Below are 26,212 nucleotides of genomic sequence, written 5' to 3'. Positions count from 1 at the left end.
TTTCATAAAGACTTTTATTTTGATTCAAATATTGCATTGCACTGACAGCATTATAATAAAATAAAATATAACTAAATAAAAACTGATATTTTTTACTATTATACACCTGACAATTAATGAAATGTTTCGCAGAAATCACAGATATTTAGGAATCTTGCATGTCTCAGCATGTAGTGTTCTAGCACATTTCTAAAAGGAAAAAATATACATTTCATTTATACTAGTAACTAATATACCCTACACAGTGTTTCCCAAAGTGTGGTACGCGTACCCCCAAGGGTACCGGAACAGTTTAGTGGGGGTACGCGTTTTTATGCGAAATATCTTGCAACAAACGAAAGTTTCAAAAGATTTTATTGAAAAGCAAAGCTAGCCATGAACGTATTTTTCTATTGGCTATTTTTTGCAGAGTTAACAGTTAATAATTAGTGGTGTCAATAGTCAGTTGTGGTTTTACACTTTTGTGCATTTTTTTTATGGTTAAAAATACATTCATTTTTTATTAGTGGTACACAGCGTTACGAAAAATTTAAAAAGGGTACACAAAAATCATAAGTTTTGGAAACACTGCCCCACACAATAAGAAAAATTGATTCAGTGCTTAATCATAATATCATGTCATTGTTACCTCTGAAACTAGAAGGCCGTTTGTATGTACAGTGCGCTTAAATAAATAAATAAATGAAATTGAAAAATATGGATTACCCTGAGTAGCTTTTGATCCAATCATCGGACCTTCACATTGTAGAACTCAATCTTAATGGTTCAAGAGGGTGACTTCGAATATGCTAATTAGTCAATGTAGACGATATTTTAGAATACGAAACCAGAATGAAAACAGTACTTTCTCTGAATAAACATACCTTTTTTTCCACCGATTCGGATTTATGACCCCACCCCCCCAAGTATAGGGCAATCTGGGAAATATGGTCCGAATACTTTGGTCTGCAAAGCGTTTCAAAGTTTGCACCCCTTAATGTAATTATTTCTTTTTGCTTATTTTGCCATATCTCGAGAGGTTTTTAAGCAAATCGAAAAAGTTTTGCGCACAATTTTAAAATTTGCTTATCAAAGATAATTCCACAAATAATTTTTAATAATTTAATTAAATAATTTTTTTTAACATCATTTTAATAAAGCACCTAATTTTAAATGGCATAAGCAAAATTTGAGTTGTATCGATCGAATAGTTCCTGAGAAATCGAATTTTAAAAAAGTATTTAAATTAAATTTAAATTTCTTATTAACTATTCCACCGATTCTGTCCAAATTTTCCATTTTGTCATGTAAAAGGATATATACTTGAAAATTATGTAAAAAATCTATACCTTACAAATCAATTTTATTCGACTGTTATTAAATTAAAAAATATTAAATATCAACTGTAATTTATTTTTTCGAGCGGAGTTATCTTTGGATAAACGAATTTCATAATAATCTGTAAAAAGTTTTTCAATTCGCTTAAAAAATTCTCGACGTGTGGTGAAATACGCAAAAAGTAAAATTAACATTAAGGGGTCCAAACTTTGAATTGCTCTCCTGACCAAACTATGGGTCCTGAACAAACATATTTTCCAGATCGGGGCTAACCCCTAAATCTTGCTGGTAAGACATCTGAATCCGAAAAAAGGCATGTTTATTTAGAGAAAATACGTTTTTGTGTCTGATGTTGTAACTTAAAATATCGTCTGCACTAATTAATTGGCATATTCGATGTTACCCCTTCGAACCATTAAGATTGACTCAAAGAACGTAAAGATCAGATCGTTAGATCAAAAGTTATTCAGGGTAGTCCATTTTTCTGCTCACTGTACATTAACGGCTGACTAATCTGTAGAATAACTATAGGAATGGCGAGTGGTTTGCATTTTACCTGTATAATGAGCGTTTTAACGGATACCATATAGTTAAAGATCAAAAACTTGTTTCTCTCATTCCATTAACGAATCTGTTGATCGTTTGGTTGTATTAACCTGATTAGAAAAAATAACATTATATTTTGAACAGTTTGATTCTTTACATTTTAGTTTTATTTGGATTTAAAAGGAGATTGCTTCCAGCAACTAGTTTGTTGATTGTTTGATTGTATTGACTTCATTACTTAGATATTGAAAAATAAACAAATAATGCATTGCTTCAAGCACACGCTCAGAAATAAAGCTCTCACTTTTGACGATTCAGTAATCCTTGAGTTGTATTTCGCTAATTTTGAGAATCATTTCGATACGAACTCACGTGATTTGTGATGAAACACGAACTTTCAAATCTATGACCAAAATGTTTTCATAATTTGAAACCTTATCGTAGTATATTGTGGGAGATTGTTAACTAGAATGACGGAAGTAGAATGAAAACTAGATGATCGAAACTATAACGATGGTGCAAGTTGACCAGGCTGCATGACAGTCAAAGAGCTGACCTTATATCAGATATATCTTAGGTTCGAATCTGTCTTCCGACATGGATGTAATTTCCACGTCTGTCTGTCCTTCGTGCGTTGTTAGGGTGACATTGATTCCCCTAAATGGAGCCCACGAAAAAATTATCAACAAAGCAACCCGTACTTTTTTGAGGATTTCTTTACTTTNAAAAGTTTTTCAATTCGCTTAAAAAATTCTCGACGTGTGGTGAAATACGCAAAAAGTAAAATTAACATTAAGGGGTCCAAACTTTGAATTGCTCTCCTGACCAAACTATGGGTCCTGAACAAACATATTTTCCAGATCGGGGCTAACCCCTAAATCTTGCTGGTAAGACATCTGAATCCGAAAAAAGGCATGTTTATTTAGAGAAAATACGTTTTTGTGTCTGATGTTGTAACTTAAAATATCGTCTGCACTAATTAATTGGCATATTCGATGTTACCCCTTCGAACCATTAAGATTGACTCAAAGAACGTAAAGATCAGATCATTAGATCAAAAGTTATTCAGGGTGGTCCGTTTTTTTGCTCATTGTACATTAACGCCTGGCTAATCTGTAGAATGACTCTAGGAATGGTGAGTGGTTTGCATTTTACCTGGATAATGTGAGTTTTAGCGGATACCATATAGTTAAAGATCAAAAATTTGTTTCTCTCATTCCATCAATGAATCTGTTGATCGTTTGGTTGTATTAACCTGATTAGAAAAAATAACATAATGACAATAACTTTAAATGAAGTGATATTTTGAACAGTTTAATTCTTTACATTTTAGTTTTATTTGGATACTTTCTTGCTCGCAAGGGAACACAAATTCTTCAACCAAGTTGCTCTGGACTGTCATACCATTCCATAAAACTACATATAAAAAACATAATGAAAATGAATGCCTTTGCTGACCTACGAGAAAGCATAAGGAATAAGAACTGGAGTGAGGCAGATATTAAGGCAATACCAGATAAGCCTCGCCGAGATGCAGTAGCCACCTTTCGACTCCTAACAGGTCATGATTCTTTAGGAGAACACCTGCATCATATAGGTATTTATAACCACCCTCAGTGTCAACTGTGTGGTTCTGGAGCACCAATGAATAGAGAGCACCTCCATTGCTGTAGGAGGCTCCACGGACTTGACTCGGAGACCGCAAGATATTGGCGTACGAGAGAGCTTTTGGGAAGATAACTTCGGTCTTTTGATATTTTCTATTTCTATTGTTCCTCTGTGTTATTGTTTGCATTCCCTGCCATTGGAAATAAAAAAATGGAAAAGTTTTATTTGGATTTAAATGGAGATTGTTTCCAGCAACTAGTTTGTTGGTTGCTTGATTGTATTGACTTCATTACTTAGATATTAACAAATAATACATTGCTTCAAGCACACGCTCGGAAATAAAGCTGTCACTTTTGACGGTTCTGTAATCCTTGAGTTGTATTTCGTTAATTTTGAGAATCATTTAGCTATAAATCACGTGATTTGCGATGAAAAACGAACTTTCAAATCTATGACCAAAATGTTTTCATAATTTGAAACCTCACCGTAGTACATTGTGGGAGATTGTTAACTAGAATGACAGAACTAGAATGAAAACTAGATGATCGAAACTATAACGATGGTGCAAGTCGACCAGGCTGCATGACAGTCAAAGAGCTGATCTTATATCAGATATATCTTAGGTTCGAAACTGTCTTCCGACATGGATGTAATTTCCACGTCTGCCTGTTCTTCTTGTGTTGTTAGGGTGACATTGATTCCCCTTTATGGAGCCCACGAAAAAATTATCAACAAAGCAGCCCGTACTTTTTTGAAGATTTCTTTACTTTTGATGAAATTTATTTTCTCGAAGAGTCGATAGTTATTTCGTCACTTTGACAAAATAATCACTCAAGCATATATACCAGAAAGTAATTTCGTCAAAATAAAGAGTTTCATGAGATTTGAGTACTTATTTAACATTGAGAATAGAAATGTTGCTGTATTATTTTCAAAAATCTTTTCCCTTTAACGAGTACCTTAGGTAAGGAGCAGTTTAACGAGGTAATTTGTCAATTACTTATGTAAATTGAGAAATGAAACTATTTTTTTGACACTTCAAAGCGTATCACCCTAGTTCACCTGCACATTAACTAAATAATCTGTTGAATAACTGGTTTCTAAGCTTCAGCCAGTAACGTGATCATAAAAAAATTTTCTTCTCTTATTAATTTTTAAATGAAACCGTGATTCTCTTAAAGATGATCCATATACTGAGAAAAAAAGTATTGGTAAAACTGGAAGAATATGGTAAAATTTATCATGTATATGACTCAAAGGGAACATCAAACATTTAAATATGGTTTCATAATGTGTGATAAAGCTTGGTAACTGTGGTAATATTTGCTAATTTTATCATAATACCCTAAATCATGGCATAAAAACCAAAAAAACTTAATAGATTTACTTTTCAGTTTTGTATTTTTTTTTTTTTACCAAATGTGCTAAGAACTATCATCTTGAAAACCTGAATTTCCGGTAAGCCGTTTCTATATGAACGGAAAAATTACATAACCAATGGTTTAAATACCGTTTCAGAAATCAGAGTAATGTTTATTTTTTTTTGTTGCGAAAACTGTCATTACCATTCTTTTTCCAATGACCACCTGCATAATGATCTAGGGCATACAGGCACCTGAAGGGCAGATTTGTTGGTCACTCTTTCAGGGGCACCATATTAGGTGGGCCAACGTTGCTCCCACAGTAAGGACAGATAGTACAGAGAAGGAAAGAACACCCATGCCTTGCCCAGGATTCGAATCCAGAACCTTTCTGATGCAAGGACAGTTCCCTAATCCCTACACAAGCCGGACGACACTGTCATTACCATATAGAAGGATAATTTTACCAAATTTTCTTTTCGTTTTGTACTATCACGTAATCAAATTAATTAGCAATCAAATTAATTAGTCAATTAATTAGCATGATAAAATGTTTCACCTTGGCACCATAAATGAGCTGCAAGTTTGCATGCGTGCTCCATAAATTTTTTTTTTTACAGTGAAATGTTTCGATATTGTTATATAAAAATTTTATTCAACTAGCAAAATAATTGAACGATTTCTTTTAAAAAAATAATAAAGAACCCAAAAATATCTATAGATTTTAATCAAATTATTCAAAATTAGAATTACATACTTGGAAAATAACTTTTTTAAGTTTCTCTTGAAAATATTTTTACATTTTAATCCCACATATCTGAAGTTTTGCAGATTTCACAAATATAATAAATGAATCAAATATGTTCTGCTGACTTTAGATCAATTTTCCTGATTAAAAACTTTTGTAGTGATTAAAATGTGTACAAATATGATTTTTTAATAAAATAAAACCAGAAGTTTTGCATGAATTAAAATGATAATTAATGATGCTATTTTTTTATATATAAAAATGGAAATATGCAATATTAAAAGATTCCCAGACATTAACTATTTAATTTGTTAACAATTGAACCATTTCTTGATTTTATGCAAACTAAGGCTGTTAATTATAGTTTTAAAATATAGCATATTTCATAATAATAAATTACCCTTGCGTAAATGTGCTATTTTTAAAAGATGGATCATTTTTAACTTTTAATATTACTAAAAAATGAAGTTAAGCCTTTAATGTGGACTTACTTCAAAATTCCTCATCTTTTCTCGATCTTCTCCTTCAACCTATGATTAGAATTTAAAATATATAATATCAAAACCTGAAGTTCTAAAATTCTAATTTATTTTCTTAAATTCGTGATATTCTTACTCACCGTTGGAAATTTCTCAGCTATGCAATCAAAAATCTGAAAAGGAAATAAAAGATATTTTTATTAAAAAAGATGTAAACCATCAAGTAACGTAATGAAAAAATAATTTGCATTATCTTCTTATGATTACATCACAAAAAGTTTGTCCTGGTTTAATTAAATTAGTAATTCGTACTTGTTAGTACTAATTATCATGAATTGGGTCACAAATTTGCACCGAAGTTTTTCCAGGAATTTTTGACACAACTTGCGCCTTTCATCCTCACATTTACGTTATTTTACGTTATTTTTAATATTTATTATTATAAACTGTTATTATATTACTTTCTGTGTCAAAAAATAACAAAACTATTTAGATTCGATTGTGCTATCAAAAAATGTTTCATATAGAAATTTCCAAATGAAAAATTCGTTAAAATAAAACGAGGTTTTTTAATATGTCATGGTGTGTTGCTAAAAACTTTTTTTGTTTCAAGTTATGAAAAGAAACTACAATTGTAAATGCAACTGGCTCTTAAATGCATTTTAGTTTATTAATTTTAAAAATCTTATTTAAAAAATAATTATAAAAAAATTAATCAAAAATAAATTAATTCATTTATTTACAAATTTGTATTTATGTATCATATATAAATGGAATTGACATAAAAGAAAGTTACGCAATCAGCCTTAAGAAGAAAGCTGATAGTGTAAATGTTTCTCCATTTTAGTCCGACCGATAATGACATAGGATGTAACCGAAACATTCACCCATCTTTAACAACATAACCAATCAAGTGGAAGAACAAATAACGGCAGCAATATGCAATGACTGTAACAATAAGACATTTTTATATCATTGGTTTACTTCGCACACTTCTTAACCCCTTAACAATCGGTTAATTTTCAAGAAAACGGTCATAAAAGTGACTTTGACTTTTCTTTTCTATTCCTATGAAGAATCCGACATGTGAAAATTAAGCTAATATTATTAACTCTAGCATAAGAAAAGTCTTTTCCAAAATTCCTATTTCGGGCTAAAATTCAAGTTATACAGATTCTGTCTTCGACAGAGTTTACTTTATTAACAATCAGTTGATTACTCTTAGCATAACCAATCTTTGACTTGTTTTTCCTTTCTCTTCTTGAATTAACTTGCTTTTTTCTGGACTTGATACTAGTATTTTTTTAACTGATGTCATTCAATGTCAAAAGGATTTAATGAAAAAATATCCAGTACAATTTTTTCCAATAGCATTTGGAAAGTAATGCCCAANTGAACACATGTTTCCCTGAAAGATGATCCATATACTGAAAAATAAAAGTCTTAATAAAACTAGAAGAATATGGTAACATTTATCGCGCATCTGACTCAAAGGGAACATCAAACATTAAAATATGGTTTCATAATGTGTGATAAAATTTGGTAACTGTGATAATATTTGCTAACTTTATCATAATACCTTAAATCGTGGCATAAAAACCATTTATTCGATTAGATTTACTTTTCAGTTTTGTATTTTTTTTTTACCAAATGTGCTGTACTAAGAACTATCATCTTGAAAACCTGAATTTCCGGTAAGCCGTTTCTATATGAACGGAAAAATTACATAATCAATGCTTTAAATACCGTTTCAGAAATCAGAGTAATGTTTTTTTTTTTTTTTGCGAAAACTGTCATTACCATTCTTTTTCCAATGTCCACCTGGATAATGACCTCGGTCATACAGGCACCTGAAGGGCAGATTTGTTGGCCACTCTTTCAGGGGCACCATATTAGGTGGGCCAACGTTGCTCCTACAGTAAGGACAGATAGTACAGAGAAGGAAAGAACACCCATGCCTTGCCCGGGATTCGAACCCAGAACCTTTATGATGCAAGGACAGTTCCCTAACTCCTACACAGGCCGGTCGACACTATCATTACCATATAGAAGGATAGTTTTACCAAATTTTCTTTTCATTTTGTACTATCACGTAATCAAATTTGAAGTCAATTAATTAGCATGATAAAATTTTTCACCTTGGCACCATAAATTAGCTGCAAGTTTGCATGCGTGCTCCATAAACTTTTTTTTTACAGTGAAATGTTTCGATATTGTTATATAAAAATTTTATTCAACTAGCAAAATAATTGAACGATTTCTTTTAAAAAAATAATAAAGAACCCAAAAATATCTATAGATTTTAATCAAATTATTCAAAATTAGAATTACATACTTGGAAAATAACTTTTTTAAGTTTCTCTTGAAAATATTTTTACATTTTAATCCCACATATCTGAAGTTTTGCAGATTTCACAAATATAATAAATGAATCAAATATGTTCTGCTGACTTTAGATCAATTTTCCTGATTAAAAACTTTTGTAGTGATTAAAATGTGTACAAATATGATTTTTTAATAAAATAAAACCAGAAGTTTTGCATGAATTAAAATGATAATTAATGATGCTATTTTTTTATATATAAAAACGGAAATATGCAATATTAAAAGATTCCCAGACATTAAATATTTAATTTGTTAACAATTGAAACATTTCTTGATTTTATGCAAACTAAGGCTGCTAATTATAGTTTTAAAATATAGCATATTTATCATAATAATAAATTACCCTTGCGTAAATGTGGTATTTTTAAAAGATGGATCATTTTTAACTTTTAATAATAATTAAAAAAAAAGAAGTTAAGTCTTTAATATGGACTTACTTCAAAATTCCTCATCTTTTTTCGTTCTTCTCCTTCAACCTATGATTAGAATTTAAAATATATAATATCAAAACCTAAAGTTCTAAAATTCTAATTTATTTTCTTAAATTCATGATATTCTTACTCACCGTTGGAAATTTTTCAGCTATGCAATCAAAAATCTAAAAAAGAAATAAAAGGTATTTTTTATTAAAAAAAAGATGTAAGACATCAAGTAACGTAATGAAAAAATAATTTGCATTGTCTTTTTATGATTACATCACAAAAGTTTGTTCTGGTTTAATTAAATTGGTAATTCGTACGTGTTAGTACCAATTTTCATGAATTGATTAATAAATTTGCCCAGAAATTTTTTCAGGATTTTTTGACACAACTTGCGCCTTTCATCCTCACATTTAGAAAGGGAATATTTTACGTTATTTTTAACACCTGTTATTATATTCTGTTATTATATTACTTTCTATGTCAAAAAACAACAAAACTATTTAGATTCGATTGTGCTATAAAAAAATTTTTTGTATACATTTTTTCATACAAAAGTTTCCAAATGAAAAATTCGTTAAAATAAAACGAGGTTTTTTAATATGTCATGGTGTGTTGTTAAAAACTTTCTCTGTTTCAAGGTTAGAAAAGAAACTACAATTGTAAATGCAACTCCCTCTTAAATGCATTTTAGTTTAATAATTTTAAAACTTTCATTTAAAAAGTAATTATAAAAAAATTCATTAAAAATAAATAAATTTATTTATTTACAATTATGTACCATATATAAATGAAATTGACATGAAAGGAAGTTACGCAATCAGCCTTAAGAAAAAAGCTGATTGTGTAAATGTTTCTCCAGTTTATTCCGACCGATAATGGTATCGGATGCAACCGAAATATTCACCCATCTTTAAGAACATAACCAATTAAGAGGAAGAACAAATAACGGCAACAATATGCAATGACTGTAAGAATAAGACATATTCATATCATTGGTTTACTTCACACACTTCTTAACCCCTTAATGATCGGTTAATTTTCAAGAAAACGATCATAAAAGTGCCTATTTTGCCAAATACACGTATTTGATTCGTGCTGCATCTAGTTTAAAATAAGCTAACTATCTACAATTGCCTTAAAAATATCCTGGTACTGCCATCTGGTGTGTAAAATGAGAAATTAAATGCTTTCTGGGCAAAAAGAAATGAATTATTTTATTCTTATTGACGCGTTACTACTGAACACTCCAGTCCAGAAATTTCACGGGAGCGAGAAATAGAGGGCGAAACCTTATCCAGTCATTTTCACGGGGGCGAGAATAACTAAAAAGTGCGTGTACGCACTAATACAAAATGAAATACGCTAGTACTGTATTGAGATCACGTAATACGTTTTTAGGTTTTTTTTTTTATGAAATACATATATTTTTATAGAATGTAAAAATTTAAATTCTATCACGTTAAAATAACTATCTTATAAAATTTGGAAAATACTTAAGTTTGACGAAAAATACAGCCATTTTCTAATATCTACTGTTTTGTGTACTGCTGTTATTATTTGAAATCTGTAGATTATTACTTGATTTCTGCTTCAGCAAGACATCTTTAAATAAAGTAGATGATATCGTTTGCTGCTTGATGGAAATATATAAATGATCTTAAGTGGTTACGTGTTACTTTTATTTAATGGAAAAGTCAGCTGTTATACACCGAAGAGCCATTACATTATGACCACCCTCCATCTATAACAATGGGCTCGCCCATGTTTTCATGGTTTCTCGCCCAGGAACAATGTTTTCATGGAGCATATTAGGACCCATCCCTGACGTCTGTAAGCTACTTGAACATAGTTGCAGACCAGGTTCACCCATTCACGGCAACAGTTTTTCCTGCTGGGGGTGGTGTTTACCAACAGGATTAAAGCACCATGTCATAAGGGTCGAATCGTCGAGGAACATTCCAGTGACTTTCAAGTCATGTCTTGGCTCAAAATTCACCTAACCTTAATCCAATAGAGCATTTGTGGTCCTGCTTGGAAAACCAAATTTGTGCTGCCGCGCTCCCCCCTCGCACTGTGAGGGTATTGCGGGACCAGTTGGTGAGCGCTTGGTACCAGATACCTCAGACTACCTATCAACACCTTGTGGAATCAATGCCAACGCGGGTGCTAGCAGTTTTGAGGACTAAAGGTGGTCCTACATATTATTAGCAGGGTTGTCATAATGCAATGGCTCTTCGGTGTGTATTTAAAACAGTAAACACTGTTTTCCCTTAGGTTCTGCACAAACACAATGCGCGACATTATCTTTACCTAACAGTAGATGATATTGGGATGAACAATTAAATAAAAATTCGTGTGATCATTGCCCACATTATTGAATTGCTTAAAACTTAGACCAACTCTGTTATATTTTACTGTCCATACAAGGTAGAATCCGTCTTATACAAATTAAATTATTGTTTTTTACTATGCCAGAGCTTTTATTTTCAATTTCTATGCTAAGCAAAATCCGGCTTATACAAACTCAATTAGTTTTATTTACAACAGGGCTGCTAGGGCTTTAACTTTTCTTTTCCATTCCTATGAGGAATCCGGCATGTGAAAATTAAGTTAATATTATTAACTATAGCATAATCAAAGTATTTTCCAAAATTCCCATTTCGGGCTTAAATTCAAGTTATACAGATTCTGTCTTAGACAGAGTTTACTTTATTAACAATCAGTTGATTACTCTTAGCATAACCAATCTTTGACTTGTTTTTCCTTTTTCTTCTTGAATTAACTTGCTTTTTTCTAGACTTGATACTAGTATTTTTTTAACTGATGTCATTCAATGTCAAAAGGATTTAATGAAAAAATATCCAGTACAATTTTTCCCAATAGCATTTGGAAAGTAATGCCCAAATTAAAAATTAATTTTTGTATGTAAAGCCATATGACTTTATAGGGTTTCTAGAAATTTTGATTATTACGAAGTATTTGGGTTGAAGAAAACCTTGAACACCTTAGAAAGTTTAACTTACTTCGCTTTGTTCTGGATTCGGGAATAATGGCTTTCCTTCTTCACATTCCACGGGAGCATGAAGCATTTCTTGACATTCTTCAAATCGCTTTTTTACCTAAGTGGACATGTATGTTACGTTTAAACAATGTCTGACAAAAATAAAAACCAGCAACCAGAATTCAACTATATAATTTACAAAAGATAAACATTACCGTTTACATAATAAAAGCTTCATACGAATAGCCCTAAACCAATAGATTTCTTTTTTAAAATCAAGGTGCTGCTTAGCCTTTAAAATGAAACTTTTATTATTAACAAATTTTAAAATTTATTACCAAAGTTATTCAACAGAAATATTATAAATACAGATTTTCACGGACATATGCAGCTATAAAATGGCGCAGTCAGGAAACAAAATCAACTGACGTCCGTGGAACTATTGATATTCAATAGTTGACTAGGCAGCAGAAAGCAATGTTTGATTGTTTTTTCTGTCAGCAGTGCAATCTATTGACGGAATTTGTGACTAAATTTGAAATTGGGGACGAAATCTTAATTTTCTAAACAGGTCACAGATAACAACTCATTTTTATTTCATATCCCTTTACTTTAATTTATTTTTAAAGTCACAGAAAATTTTCGGAACGCCCGGTTTGTCAGCAATAATTTAATCGCAAGTTTAATTTTTAATTTTAAAGCCCTGAAGTCTAAAAAATCTACACTTCTTCAAGCTAAGGATATTTTAAACTGTAGGAAAAATCAAGTTATTGAATTAAGGAAAGTAAACCATGACAAAAACGTCTCTGAAATAAAGAGCAGTAAAGTAAATATAAAATAGAAATGAAAAATAAATCTAAAAACGACCCTGTAGTCAAGAAATTTAATCTTGATTTACTTATTAAAACCACTTGATAATTAAGAAATGTGTATAAAGAATTTGTTTTATTATCGTCTTTATTCGAGATCAATTTTGGAACAGACATTTTTTGGGAAAAGATTATTTTCTAGCCTTCATTTGCCAATTTTTATTAGCGCTTATTCTTGTTTATTTTGGAGAAATATTTCTGGAGAAATATTGAAAATTAGTTGAAATTATATTAATTCATATTATTATAAAAGCTCTGTTATAAAGTTATTAAGAGAGTACCACGTTGAGATCCCATCCATGTGATCTTGGGCAGCTGGAGTGAGAAAGACTCACCCCATATTCAATACCATGGTCTATGAAAAGACAGGGATCATGGTCCTTAAGAGGTAAATCATGTAATTTAAAATTCAGAAGATGAAATTATGCAGTGATGAATATTAGTTGAAAATTAAATTTGATTTCATAATATACAGGGCCGCTCCAAAATCATGAGATAAAACTGGAGGGAAATTTGGGAACATCATACTTTAAAATTGCCTAGGAACCCATGACCGAAAATGTCATTAAACATAGCTAGGTGAGCTTTCCTGCTATGAACTGCTTCTACGCGTGTCTTTAAAGAGGTACTTTTATTTATCTAAATTATCTTAATTTTGTTTTAGTTTTATGTTTTCTAATAATTATTGTCGAAAATTGTATTCAAACAGACGGAGAAATAGCTTTTTTTATAGTAATTTAAAGATTAGGCGAGCTTGTCTAATTAGTCACTTAATCATTAAATTACGATAAAAAGGGATATTTCTGCTTCTGTTTGAATACAATTTTCGACAATAATTATTACAAAACATAAAAACTGTGATACTTCAGATAAATAAAAGTACTTTTTTGAAGGTACACGTAGAAACAGTTCATAATAGAGAAGAGCCCCCTAGCGGAAAACGATGACATTTCCGGTCATGGGTTCCTATGCAATTCTTAATTCTTATGATGAGCCAACTTCCATTCCAAGTTTGCCTCTCGATTTTAACATCACTTTGCATACATCACGCTAAGACTTTTTAATTATTTAAGAATGATGAATAGTTTACTTATTAAAATTAAGATTAAAGTACCTTTAGCAGCTTTGTATTTATAAAATTTATGTCTAACAATATCCCCTATTAAAATTGTGCAATGTTATTGTAAAATAAATTCATGCCAATAATCTACTTACATCTTCAGCCATCATATCATTGCATTTTAAAAATCGCTGACAAGCTGGAAAGTCCTTTGCTGTAAAAATAAATTTTGTTAGTGAATTTCATTTAAATATGCATTGATTTGTTGGAATCTTTATGAGAACTCATACACATTTTGATTAAAATAGTTATCGCACAATGGATATCGACATGGGGTACAAGAAGCACAGAACAGAAATCTCTGCCTATGGCAATACATCGCCTGCTTTCACCATTAGCGTGTGGATAGTCATAGGAGGAGGGAGTATTATAGTTCCTGTCTTGATTTTCAAGTAAATAAGAAACTTTTGAGTTAGGAAACTTTATATATGGAACTGAAAACTCCAAGGAAACTATTTTTGACAGAATGGGAAATCATATATCAGAATGGGAAAATATCGTAGTGCATTCCCATACAACTGAGAACAGGAGGAGGAGGAGAAAGGGGGGATGGTATTCTCTCTAGATGGCGTATTCGAGACTCTTATAAGTGTGCTATACTTTTACCATGTATGAGAGATCATGAGTTCGATCCCACAAGCCGAAGACTTCGTGTGTGCAAAATGGAGATTGATGTATGATTAATCTGTCGGGGTCATGAAAGCCGCCATTTTCCCATATCAAATCAATACCTTTGTGGGTATTAGATTGGAGATTGATCGTGCTCTGGTTCAGGCCAAAATTATGACATGAGGATGGATGAGGGTTTTATATTTTATAACCGACATTGTACAACAGACCCAATTGTTTGGATTTACGACTACAAATGTTCAACTCCACAGCCTTGTAATTCTGAATCCAATCGAGAAAACAAGGGATCAAGCAGTGGAAAAATTTGCCTTCTTGGAGCACTTTTTGAAGGAACTAACGCGCATTTGCATTATATGGAGAGAAAAACCTTGGCAGAAGGCTTTTTTCATTTTTATAACCGTCATTGAACAGCCGACCCAATTTCATGGGTTTACGACTACTTACGTTCAACTCCGTAGCCTTGTAATTTTGAGCCAATCCAGAAGACAAGGAAACTCCTGGATCAGTACCCCCAGAGGTATTGATTTGTTGTGGGAACATGGAGGACTTTGAGACTCGACAGATTTAACGTGCATCAGTCACCATTTACTACACGGGGAGTCTTCGGCCGGCGAGGATCGAACCCACGACCTCTTGGATATGGGCCCAGCGCCCTACCGACCAGGCTATCCCGGCCTCATGGCTGAAGGTTGTGTGAATTTGTCCTACCTGAAAAACGAAATGTAGCTTATGTATGTTGTCTCCAGATCATCCTCAGGGACATTTCCCAGACAGTCGCCAATAGCCAATTGTGCAGCTCTAGTGCGACGTAAATTAAAAATCGAAAGAAAGAACCGAATTGAATGTGAAATCGTCAACTACCGTTCAACTCTTTCACTTTTCTATAAAAAAGTCGAAGTAACTTCACATTACAACAAATCAGATGGCAGCATCTCCATGGGGTTATGGAATAGCACTAGTGAAAACTATATTACCGCATATTATATGTCAGGGATGGCGAACCAATGGCACGCGTGCCATTTATGGCACGCGACACACTATTCTGGCACGCCACTGATCACAAAGTTCCTTATGAAGCATATTAACAATTAAATTAAAATTCACAAAAAACAAACAAAAAATAAACAATTATTAACAAAAAATTAATAATTAATGCCAGAAAAAACAATTAATGAATAAAAAACAAGCTAACAATAAATAACCAGCAAAAGAAGATTTAACAGTCAGTTTAAACTAACATCTTACAACCTAGTATAAGTTATTTGTCATCTAATCTGCAACAACAGAAGTCACACTCATGTTACTTTAAGTTGAATTACGCTTATAACTGAGACATTGCAAAATGCTTTTTTTTTTCATAGTAAATAAAGAGTTTTGATTTGATAGTATTTAGTATTATTATTTTCCCAATAATCNACATTATTGAATTGCTTAAAACTTAGACCAACTCTGTTATATTTTACTGTCCATACAAGGTAGAATCCGTCTTATACAAATTAAATTATTGTTTTTTACTATGCCAGAGCTTTTATTTTCAATTTCTATGCTAAGCAAAATCCGGCTTATACAAACTCAATTAGTTTTATTTACAACAGGGCTGCTAGGGCTTTAACTTTTCTTTTCCATTCCTATGAGGAATCCGGCATGTGAAAATTAAGTTAATATTATTAACTATAGCATAATCAAAGTATTTTCCAAAATTCCCATTTCGGGCTAAAATTCAAGTTATACAGATTCTGTCTTAGACAGAGTTTACTTTATTAACAATCAGTTGATTACTCTTAGCATAACCAATCTTTGACTTGTTTTTCCTTTTTCTTCTTGAATTAACTTGCTTTTTTCTGGACTTGATACTAGTATTTTTTTAACTGATGTCATTCAATGTCAAAAGGATTTAATGAAAAAATATCCAGTACAATTTTTTCCAATAGCATTTGGAAAGTAATGCCCTAATTAAAAATTAATTTTTGTCTGTAAAACCATATGACTTTATAGGGTTTCTAGAAATTTTGATTATTACAAAGTATTTGGGTTGAAGAAAACCTTGAACACCTTAGAAAGTTTAACTTACTTCGCTTTGTTCTGGATTCGGGAATAATGGTTTTCCTTCTTCACATTCCACGGGAGCATGAAGCATTTCTTGACATTCTTCAAATCGCTTTTTTACCTAAGTAAACATGTATGTTGCTGTTTAAACAATGTCTGATAAGAATAAAAACCAGCAACCAGAATTCAACTATATAATTTACGAAAGATAAACATTACCGTTTACATAATAAAAGCTATATACGAATAGCCCTAAACCAATAGATTTTTTTTTTTTAAATCAAGGTGTTGCTTTGCCCTTAAAATGAAACTTTTATTATTAACAAGTTTTACAAAATATTACCAAAGTTAGTCAACAGAAATATTATAAATATAGGTTTTCAAGGACATTATATGCAGCTACAAAATGGCGCAGTCTGGAGACAAAATCAACTGACGTCCGTGGAACTATTGAAATTCAATAATTGGTTATGTAGCAGAAAACAATGTTTGATGGTTTTTTCTGTCAACAGTACAATCTATTGACGGAATTTGTGACTAAATTTAAAATTAGGGAAGATATCTTAATTTTCTAAGACGGTCACAGATAACATCTCATTTTTATTTCATATCCATTTATTTTAATTTATTTTTAAAGTCACAGAAAATTTTTAAAACTCCTGGTAAGTCAGCAATAATTTAATCGCAAGTTTAATTTATAATGTCAAAGTCATGAAGTCTAAAAACTCTACACTACTTCAAGCTAAGGATATTTTAAACTGTAGGAAAAGTTATTGAATTAAAGAAAGTAAACCGTGAAAAAAAACGGCTCTGAAACAAAGAGTAGTAAACTAAATATAAAATAGAACTGAAAAATAAATCTAAAAAAGACCCTGCAATCAAGAAGTTTAATCTTGATTTACTTATTAAAACCACTAGATAATTAAGAAATGTGTTTAAAGAATTTGTTTTATTATCGTCTTTATTCGAGATCAATTTTAGAACAGACATTTTTTGGGAAGAGATTATTTTCTAACCTTCATTTGCCAATTTTTATTAACGTTTATTCTTGTTTATTTTGCACTTTTCTGCAGAAATATTGAAAATTAGTTGAAATTATATTAATTCGTATTATTATAAAAGTTCTGTTATAAAGTTATTAAGAGAGTACTACGTTGAAATCTCATCCGTGTGATCTTGGGCAGCTGGAGTGAGAAAGACTCGCTCCATATTCGATACCAGCTTGGCCTATGACAGGGATGGCCAAGCTCCTTGATAGTTGAGCCATTTTTCAAAATTAGAAATTGTTCGCGAGCCGCAATTAAATACGAATTTAAAAGGTATGCAAAAAAGGTATTAAAAACAATTTTTTTTACATAAATTATACTTATTGAGAACATATAAGTAAAAGTACAAAATATGTGTATTGAATTTAAATATTAAAAATTAAACACATTTATTTTACTTCTCTTGATAATTCTTTAAAATTTGGTTAATAATTGATTCTTCTCATTAATTCCTTGAGATGCTGGTTAGTTAATATTGATCGGTGTTTGGATTTCATGAAGTTTAAAGTGGAATAAAATGATTCACATAAGTACGTTGTTCCGAATATTGAAATAATTCAATAAACAACATTTTTTAATTCAGAATACTTCGATTGTGGTACAAATTTCCAAAATTCAGTAATCGCCGTCGACTTATATTTTAATTGTAGAGCTTGATCTTCTTACATCTCTATTAATTTTAAGTCTACAAATGCTTTTTGTGCCATTATTACATTGGAAATAGAAAATTCACCTTGATTTGAACAATGTTGCACTTAGTCTTTCATATTTGTTCTCAGTAATTTAAAAGACATTTTGAAACACATGCGGAATGATAATAATTTTTTAAAATATAATAACACAAAAATGAAAAGGGAACTCTGGTACATTTATCAAGAGCCACAAATAATCCTTCAAAGAGCCGCATGTGGCTCGCGAGCTGCAGGTTGGCCACCCCTGGTCTATGAAAAGAGAATCACGTATATGGATGGGATTATGGTCCTGAAGCGGCAAATCATGTAATTTAAAATTCAAAAGAAGAAATTATGCAGTGATGAATATTAGTAGAAAATTAAATTTGATTTGATAATATTCAGGGAGGCTCCAAAATCAGCAGATAAAATTGGAGGGAAATTTGGGAACATCATACTTTAAAATTGCCTAGGAACCCATGACCGAAAATGTCATCAAACATAGCTACGTGCGCTTCCCTGCTATGAACTGCTTCTACACTTGTCTTTGAAGAGTTACTTTCATTTATCTAAATTATCTTAATTTTGTTTTAGCTTTATATTTTCTAATAATTATTGTCGAAAATTGTATTTAAACAGACGGAGAAATAGCTTTTTTATTGTAATTTAATGATTAGGCGAGCGTTCCTAATTAGTCACTTAATCATTAAATTAAGATTTTAAAAAAAGCTATTTCTGCTTATGTTTGAATACAATTTTCGACAATAATTATTACAAACAAATCAATACCTCTGGGGGTACTGATCCAGGAGTTTCCTTGTCTTCTGGATTGGTTCAAAATTACAAGGCTACGGAGTTGAACGTAAGTAGTCGTAAACCCATGAAATTGGGTCGGCTGTTCAACGACGGTTATAAAATAAAATAATTATTACAAAACATTAAAACTGTGATACTTTAGATAAATAAAAGTACTTTTTCGAAGGGACACGTGGAAACAGTTCATAATAGGGAAGCGCCCCTTGCGGAAAACGATGATATTTTCGGTCATGGGTTCCTATGCAATTCTTAATTCTTATGATGAGCCAACCTCCATTCCAAGTTTGCCTCATGATTTTAACAACACTTTGCATACATCACGCTAAGACTTTTTAATTATTTTAGAATGATAAGTAGTTTACTTATTAAAATTAAAATTAAAGTACCTTTAGCAGCTTTGTATTTATAAAATTTATGTCTAATAATATCCCCTATTAAAATTGTGCAATGTTATTGCAAAATAAATTCATGCCAATAATCTACTTACATCTTCAGCCATCATATCATTGCATTTTAAAAATCGCTGACAAGCTGGAAAGTCCTTTGCTATAAAAATAAATTTAGTTAGTGATTTTCTTTTAAATATGCATTGATTTGCTGGAATCTTTAAGAGAACTCATACACAATACGATTAAAATGGTTATCACACATTGGATATCGAATTTGGCACAGAACAGAAATTTCTGCCTAGGGCAACTTTTCGCCTGCATTCACCATTAGCGTGTGGATAATCATAGGAGCAGGAAGTATTATAGTTCCTGTCTTGATTTTCAAGTAAATAAGAAACTTTTGAGTTAGGAAACTATATCGAACTGAAAATTGCATGGAAATTATTTTTGACAATCACACTCAAAAACATATATCAGAATGGGAAAATATCGTAGTGCATTTCCATACAACTGAGTACAGGAGGAGAAGAAAGGGAGGATAGTCAAGAAAAGGGAGCGGTCTTCTCCCTAGATTTCGTATTCGAGCATTGCGATCACGAATAGTGAAAATTCGATAAACTTAACCCAAATTTCAACTCTGACTCTTGTAAGTGTGCTATACTTTTACCGCGTATGAGAAGTCATGAGTTCGATCCCACAAGGCGAAGACTTCGTGTATGCAAAATGGGGACTGATGTATGCTAAATCTGTAGGGGTCACGAAAGCCTTCGATTTCCCATCGCAAATCTATACCACTGGGGGTATTTGATTGGAGAATGATCGTCATCTGGTTCAGGCCAAAATTATGATATGAGGATGGCTGAGGGTTTTATATTTTATAACCGACATTGAACAACAGACCCAATTTTTTGAGTTTACGACTACTAATGTTCAACTCCGCAGCCTTGTAATTCTGAACCCAATCCAGAAGACAAGGGATCAAGTAGTGGAAAAATTTGCCTTCTTGGAGGACTTTTTGAAAGAACTAATTTAGAACGCATTTGCATTACATGGAGAGAAAAACCATGACTGAAGGTTTTTTTATTTTATAACCGTCGTTGAACAGCCAACCCAATTTCATGGGTTTACGACTACTTACGTTCAACTCCGAAGCCTTGTAATTTTGAACCAATCCAGAAGACAAGGAAACTCCTGGATCAGTACCCCCAGAGGTATTGATTTGTTGTGGGAACATGGAGGACTTTGAGACTCGACAGATTTAACGTGCATCAGTCACCATTTACTACACGGGGAGTCTTCGGCCGGCGAGGATCGAACCCACGACCTCATGACTGAAGGTTGTGTGAATTTGTCCTATCTGAAAAAAGAGATGTGATGTATGCATGTTGTCTCCAGATCATTCTCAGGGATATTTCTCAGACCGTCGCCAATAGCCCATTGCGCAGCTCTAGTGCGACGTAAATTAAAAATAGAAAGAAAGAACCAAATTGAATGTGAAATCGTCAACTACCGTTCAACTCTTTTTCTTCTCTACAAAAAAGTCGAAGTAACTTCACATTAGAACAAATCAGATGGCAGCAACTCCATGAGGTTATGGGATAGCACTAGTGAAAACAGTAGGACCACATAGTATATGGGATGTAGCAGCGAACTTATTTGTTATATATTAATTCAGTTTGATTTTAAACGTTATCTTATAAAAAATGTAAATCTGTTACGAAATCCGTTCTTCTTTCTTCTTCAGTTATTAAAAAAGTTATAATTATAAACGTGTAATTTTTTTTAAACGTGAATTCGCTCATTTGAAGTAAACATTTGCCAAGTATATAAAAGTAGTATGAGTACTTTTGTTTTATTTTTTTTGACATGACTTTTAATTAACAAATTTTTATTAAAATTTTGAAATGCATCTTTTTTGTATGCATAAATGCACATTTGTAAAAAACCTTGTCATATTAAATTAATGAAAAATATAAATAAATTAAAGAGCAATATTTTTTGCTATAATTATTGCTATTGCTATTTTTATTTTTTGAAATAAAATTTGTAATAATTTTGGGATATTTCATATCGGGAGACGAGTTTGTTTACGCTTACAAATTATTCGTATGAGTATTCTCGATGTAATCAACGTGTTAAAATTCTGTTTGTGCATTCATTTATACATTCCGTTTACTTATACATGTGTAATATATTATTAACTGTTTTTTGACTTGTTTAACTGTGTGTTAATATATTATTAACTATTTTTCTGCTCTTGCGGCGTAAGAGCAGAAAAACAGTTTATAATATATTAGTTTCTAAATCGGGTTTTAAAAATTTGAATATTAACGTAATTGTGTCAAAAAATATTTCTTGTTCTGGGCAAAGGCAACAATGATGAAAAATATGTTACTTAATGTTAACATATAACATCAATGCCGTGTAGGATATATCCTAATCATTTTTGTAAGTAGTTTATACTTCAAGGTTAATGTAATAATTTATACTTTAAATAAAGAACTAAATTATTACTAATGATTACTGATTAAAAAACTAATAACTAAGGCATTTATGAAATCGTTATGTGACTTTCATATTAAATAAACTTTTGATTTTGAAAAAAAAGAAGAAACTTGTCATTCCAATTATTACTCAATATTTTATATCATTACAAATATGCTGTTTCATTTGATTAACTAAATAACATCGCTCCTTGTTTCGTTAAAATATATAATTTATATTTGCTAATTATTTGTTTTTACAAGTCTCAAAAATGATTCTACTAACTATACTTTTATCGCTTACTTGTAAGAAATTTAGAAGTTTTTTTTCCCATTTCTTTAATCGAAAAGCGAAGATTTAAAATTTTGCATAATTATAATCAAAGAAATGTACGTAAATCAATTTCATACAATTATCGATCTTTTGTAAATAAAGATTCAATTTAAACGGTGAACGACATTTTAGGAATCTTTATCGGTAAGAGGTTAAAGGGATAAACAACAGCAAATTTTATTTTATTTTAAAACCGTCGTTAAACAGCTGACCCAATTTTTTGGGTTTATGACTTCTAATATTCAATTCCGTAGTCTTACAGTTTTGAACCCAACCCAGAAGACAAGGGAACTCCTGGATCAAGTATTGGGAGAATTTTGCCTACGTGGAGGGCTTTTTGGTGGAACTAACCAACATTTACGTTACATGGAGAGGAAAACCACGAAAACCCCCACGGTCAGCCTGATTGCAGGGACACTCTAACTCATGATCTGTCTATCAATAAGGATATTTTACGTCAGCACTGTGGTCAGTGCAAACCAGATGCGGAATTCGTATCAATCAGTCATCTCTGGGATTCAAGCCCGGTTAACCTCATTGGGAGACAAACGCTCAATTCTCTTAGCTATCACGATGATAAGAAATGATAATTTTATACTTATTTCATAATATTTATTACATAAAACTGACAACTTTTAATACTCAGTGTTTCGATACACAAACTAACGCTAAGAGTATAAAGCAAATTAACAAAAAATTATTATAATACGCAGTATTTTGCTGATATTCATTTCTAGCTATACAATATATTACCAAAAGTGATTTAAAACAAATGTAAAAACAAACATATGTCGGTTGGGACCCGAAAAGTGAAAAATGTCAAAATTTTCGAAAATATTTTTCTCATTTCGTTGAATAACTTGAACTTTCTTCTTTCCAACGATACCAAGTTTATATTTCTCCGATTAGTAGAAGTATTTTAATTTATTTTTCGAAACACTCAGGTATGTCAAAAAATTCGAGCAAACGAAATGGCTTCGGTTTCAATGCAGACGACATTTGACATATCGCTTCGATTTAATTTCGCTTCAAATTGTATAATAAGAATGCAGCTAATAATTTTTACTTATTTTAGCTTTATTAGATTACCCTTTATTTAAGTGAAAGATTGTTATACTTTGACTTCATGAACTCTGTTTATCTTTCAGAAATATTGCGAAGCAAGCATGTTGTTTTGATATTTTTAGAATCATTTGTTAATTTTAACTATCTTTTGTTAATATTATATTATTTTTGCTTTGTTTTATCTTTATTACGTTAAAAAACTCTTTGTTTTTGTTAAATAAGCTATCTTTTTATTTGTTTTTGTTGATATTTTGAAGCGTGTGTTTTGATTTTGATTCATTTTTTTGCCATGGGTCGCACTGGAAATATTTTTAAAAAGCGTAAGGCTTTTAATTTTGGGGGAAGAGAATCAAAAATACAATGTAACCATGTCGATAAAATCTCATTAGACAATTCTACTTCTAGACGTAAGATAAGTAGCTGTGATTTGTTCGAAAGTCTGACGGATGAACAAACATCGAAAAATGTAATAATTCATTTTGCTTCATTTATTATCAGCAGCATTTTAAAATGTTGCTTTGAATGTCATTAATTGCTACATTTTCTTTTATTAATGTTTTTTATTATTGTTTGATTTATAAATAGCAGTGTTAATGTATCTATCTTTTTTTATAATAAAAATTCTTCAAATATGAGTATTTTTGGAAAAAAAATATCATTTTGCGTTCCGCACATTTTTAGGCTTTAAAACCATAATGTTACTAGCTTAATATATCTTAATCTAAGTAATTAAGTGTATATATGTATAAAAACCAGGAAAATAATAAGAAACTTATGATTGAAAGTTTTTATTAGTTTTTTTAATGTAAAATTAGACAATTTGCCTCGTATCTCAAAATGAGTTTTATTGAAACTAGAAGTACCTTTTCTGAAAAAATAATAAAGTTACAGAGTTAAAAAAAAAATTACAATATTTATAAAGTTTTATACTTTAATTCAGCATGAGTTTTTGTGGAAAAATTTATTAAGCATAATTTTTAAAAAATTTAAAGTTTAAAATCTTCGGTTTTTTGCCCTTTTTTGACATTGCTCAACAAAAACTTTTTAGTTTGAAATAAACAATTTATAAAAGCTCATGTTAATCAATTTATGAAGCTCATGTCATGTAAAAAATTTCAAGCCGTTATCTTCGCTAAATTCTGGGAAAAGGTACAGTAAAAATGACTTTTTTAACATGGACGGTATACGAAATTCTGCGAGATTCCGGGTCCCCTTAAAAAAAATTCGATTCTCCCCAATTCCCGTAACAGTTCACTTTTCATGCTGTTTCGTGATCTGATTTTATTTCATTCCCTCTTTTCTTAGGCTTATTTATTACTCCAGCTTTTATATTTTAATTTCCTTATATACAGGCCACGATTGTCTTTCTGCTCACTTATACCGCATAGGCCCTTCCACCACGTCTTTTTGTGCACTTTGTAAATCTGGAGAGAAATTAGGCCGGGACCACCTGCTTCTATGTAGAACTTTTAAGGCAATGACTTCGGTCTTCCTTCTTTGTTATCCTACGTACATTTGTATTTGTTATTTATTTCATCTTTCTATTTGTACTTTTTGCCTTGCCATTAGAAATAAAAAAATTAAAAAAATATTTTAAATTCCTTCTCACTTTGTTTTAATAGTGTTAAGAGGCAACATTTGGAAGCATTTGCGCTGTTCCTTAAATTTGGCTTCATTCTTTTCAGTTCACTTTTCCGATTTCAGAATTGAGCTGATATTCGTTCGTAAAATATTGCAAATTTATCCTTTAAATATTGCAAAAAAAAAAAAGAAATCTAAATAATGGAAAACGTTTTGCTCATCTTCAATCCTAAGAGTAAGTGGCTGGAAAAAAAATCCTAATTCAACTGCAGAGAGTTTTCGCTAAATTATATTACGTGACGAGATGAAAATTAAACATCAACTTTAATGTCGAATTACTCGAAAATCAATATTCTACATTCTTAGATAACAAAATCTACAAACATATACTAAATTTATATAGATACATTAAAATCTACATACACATAATAAAGTAGTCTTACACTTTGTAAATTAAGCCCTTTTTTTAATTTTAAAGCATAATTTGAAGGCAATTTTACAGTCCAAAAAGGAGTGTAATTTTTGTTTCATTACGTGCAAAATAATTCTAAATTATTTAGCAATTTTTTTAGTAAATTTACAAGAGTATTATTTTTTATATCCCAAGTAATTTTAGATTTTATTAGTTTTTGAGATTTTGAAAATTTTACGACTTTTTCAAATGAAATAAAAATTTTACAGGCTGAATTTGCTATTGTATTATTTCAATTTATTTGATGAATATTAATGTACAAAATAATTTGTTTTGGCATTATAGAATTCATCTGGAATAAATACCAAAACTGTTAAAGCAGTTTTTAGAATTGAATTTAAGTATTGCATTGTATTTTTCGTAGAATAATTATACGGATAATATTAATATCAATTAGAATCTACTTACAATCACTGATACAATCAAGTATATTTAGCAACTCCTTTTTTGACATGGTTGGAAGTTGAGTTCCGTAGACGTAATAAGCTAATAAGGAGAAATATATTAAAAATATACAGCTCATTTTTCCTTTAGGATTTGATCGGAATAGTGTAGGAAGAGATTTGTTTGTTGCATATATAGCCCATATTATCTCTACATTGCATCAATGCTTGCTTATTATTTTCATGTTATGTGATGTTTAATAAGCATTTCAAGAATATTTGAAGCAATTTAATATTATTTTTTTTCAAATTTGGGAAGCTTCATAAGTTGTTGATTCATAAAAGATGATATGAAAAAAAATTCCTCTAATCTTAAATAAAATGATTTTACAGATTTTGCTAATTTTTTCGAATGAATATGCTATATTGTGCAATATTAT

The 26,212-nt window shown here is 30.9% G+C and overlaps 1 protein-coding gene across 2 annotated transcripts; it reads right to left on the bottom strand.

Moving 5' to 3' along the window:
- On the bottom strand, positions 1-26,017 carry LOC122268836 (uncharacterized). 2 transcript variants are annotated; one of them, XM_043039354.2, is made up of 6 exons: positions 25,798-26,017; positions 19,553-19,611; positions 16,558-16,653; positions 6,200-6,232; positions 6,072-6,110; positions 1-189 (listed from the first exon to the last, which is right to left on the bottom strand). In XM_043039354.2, the coding sequence occupies exons 1-6, from the start codon at positions 25,910-25,912 to the stop codon at positions 136-138; spliced, it is 396 nt and encodes a 131-aa protein (XP_042895288.1). In that variant the 5' UTR covers positions 25,913-26,017; the 3' UTR covers positions 1-135. The 2 variants fall into 2 exon arrangements, with proteins under 2 accessions (XP_042895288.1, XP_042895294.1); XM_043039360.2 differs by lacking the exons at positions 16,558-16,653; positions 19,553-19,611; positions 25,798-26,017 and adding exons at positions 11,890-11,985; positions 13,952-14,035.
- Positions 26,018-26,212: the final 195 nt, after the last annotated feature.

Source organism: Parasteatoda tepidariorum, chromosome 7, assembly GCF_043381705.1.
Source record: "Parasteatoda tepidariorum isolate YZ-2023 chromosome 7, CAS_Ptep_4.0, whole genome shotgun sequence".
NCBI lineage: Eukaryota > Metazoa > Arthropoda > Arachnida > Araneae > Theridiidae > Parasteatoda > Parasteatoda tepidariorum.
The sequence above is the reverse complement of the archived record's forward strand: the minus strand, read 5'-3'. Positions and strand labels throughout refer to the sequence as shown.

Excerpts from the sequence above, each read along its gene's own strand:
- LOC122268836 (XM_043039354.2), bottom strand. The coding sequence starts at position 25,912 with ATGAGCTGTATATTTTTAATATATTTCTCCTTATTAGCTTATTACGTC. Across the intron at positions 16,654-19,552 it reads ATGATATGATGGCTGAAGAT|GTAAAAAAGCGATTTGAAGA; the intron begins GTAAGTAGATTA and ends ATGTTTACTTAG. Across the intron at positions 6,111-6,199 it reads TAGCTGAGAAATTTCCAACG|GTTGAAGGAGAAGATCGAGA; the intron begins GTGAGTAAGAAT and ends TTCTAATCATAG.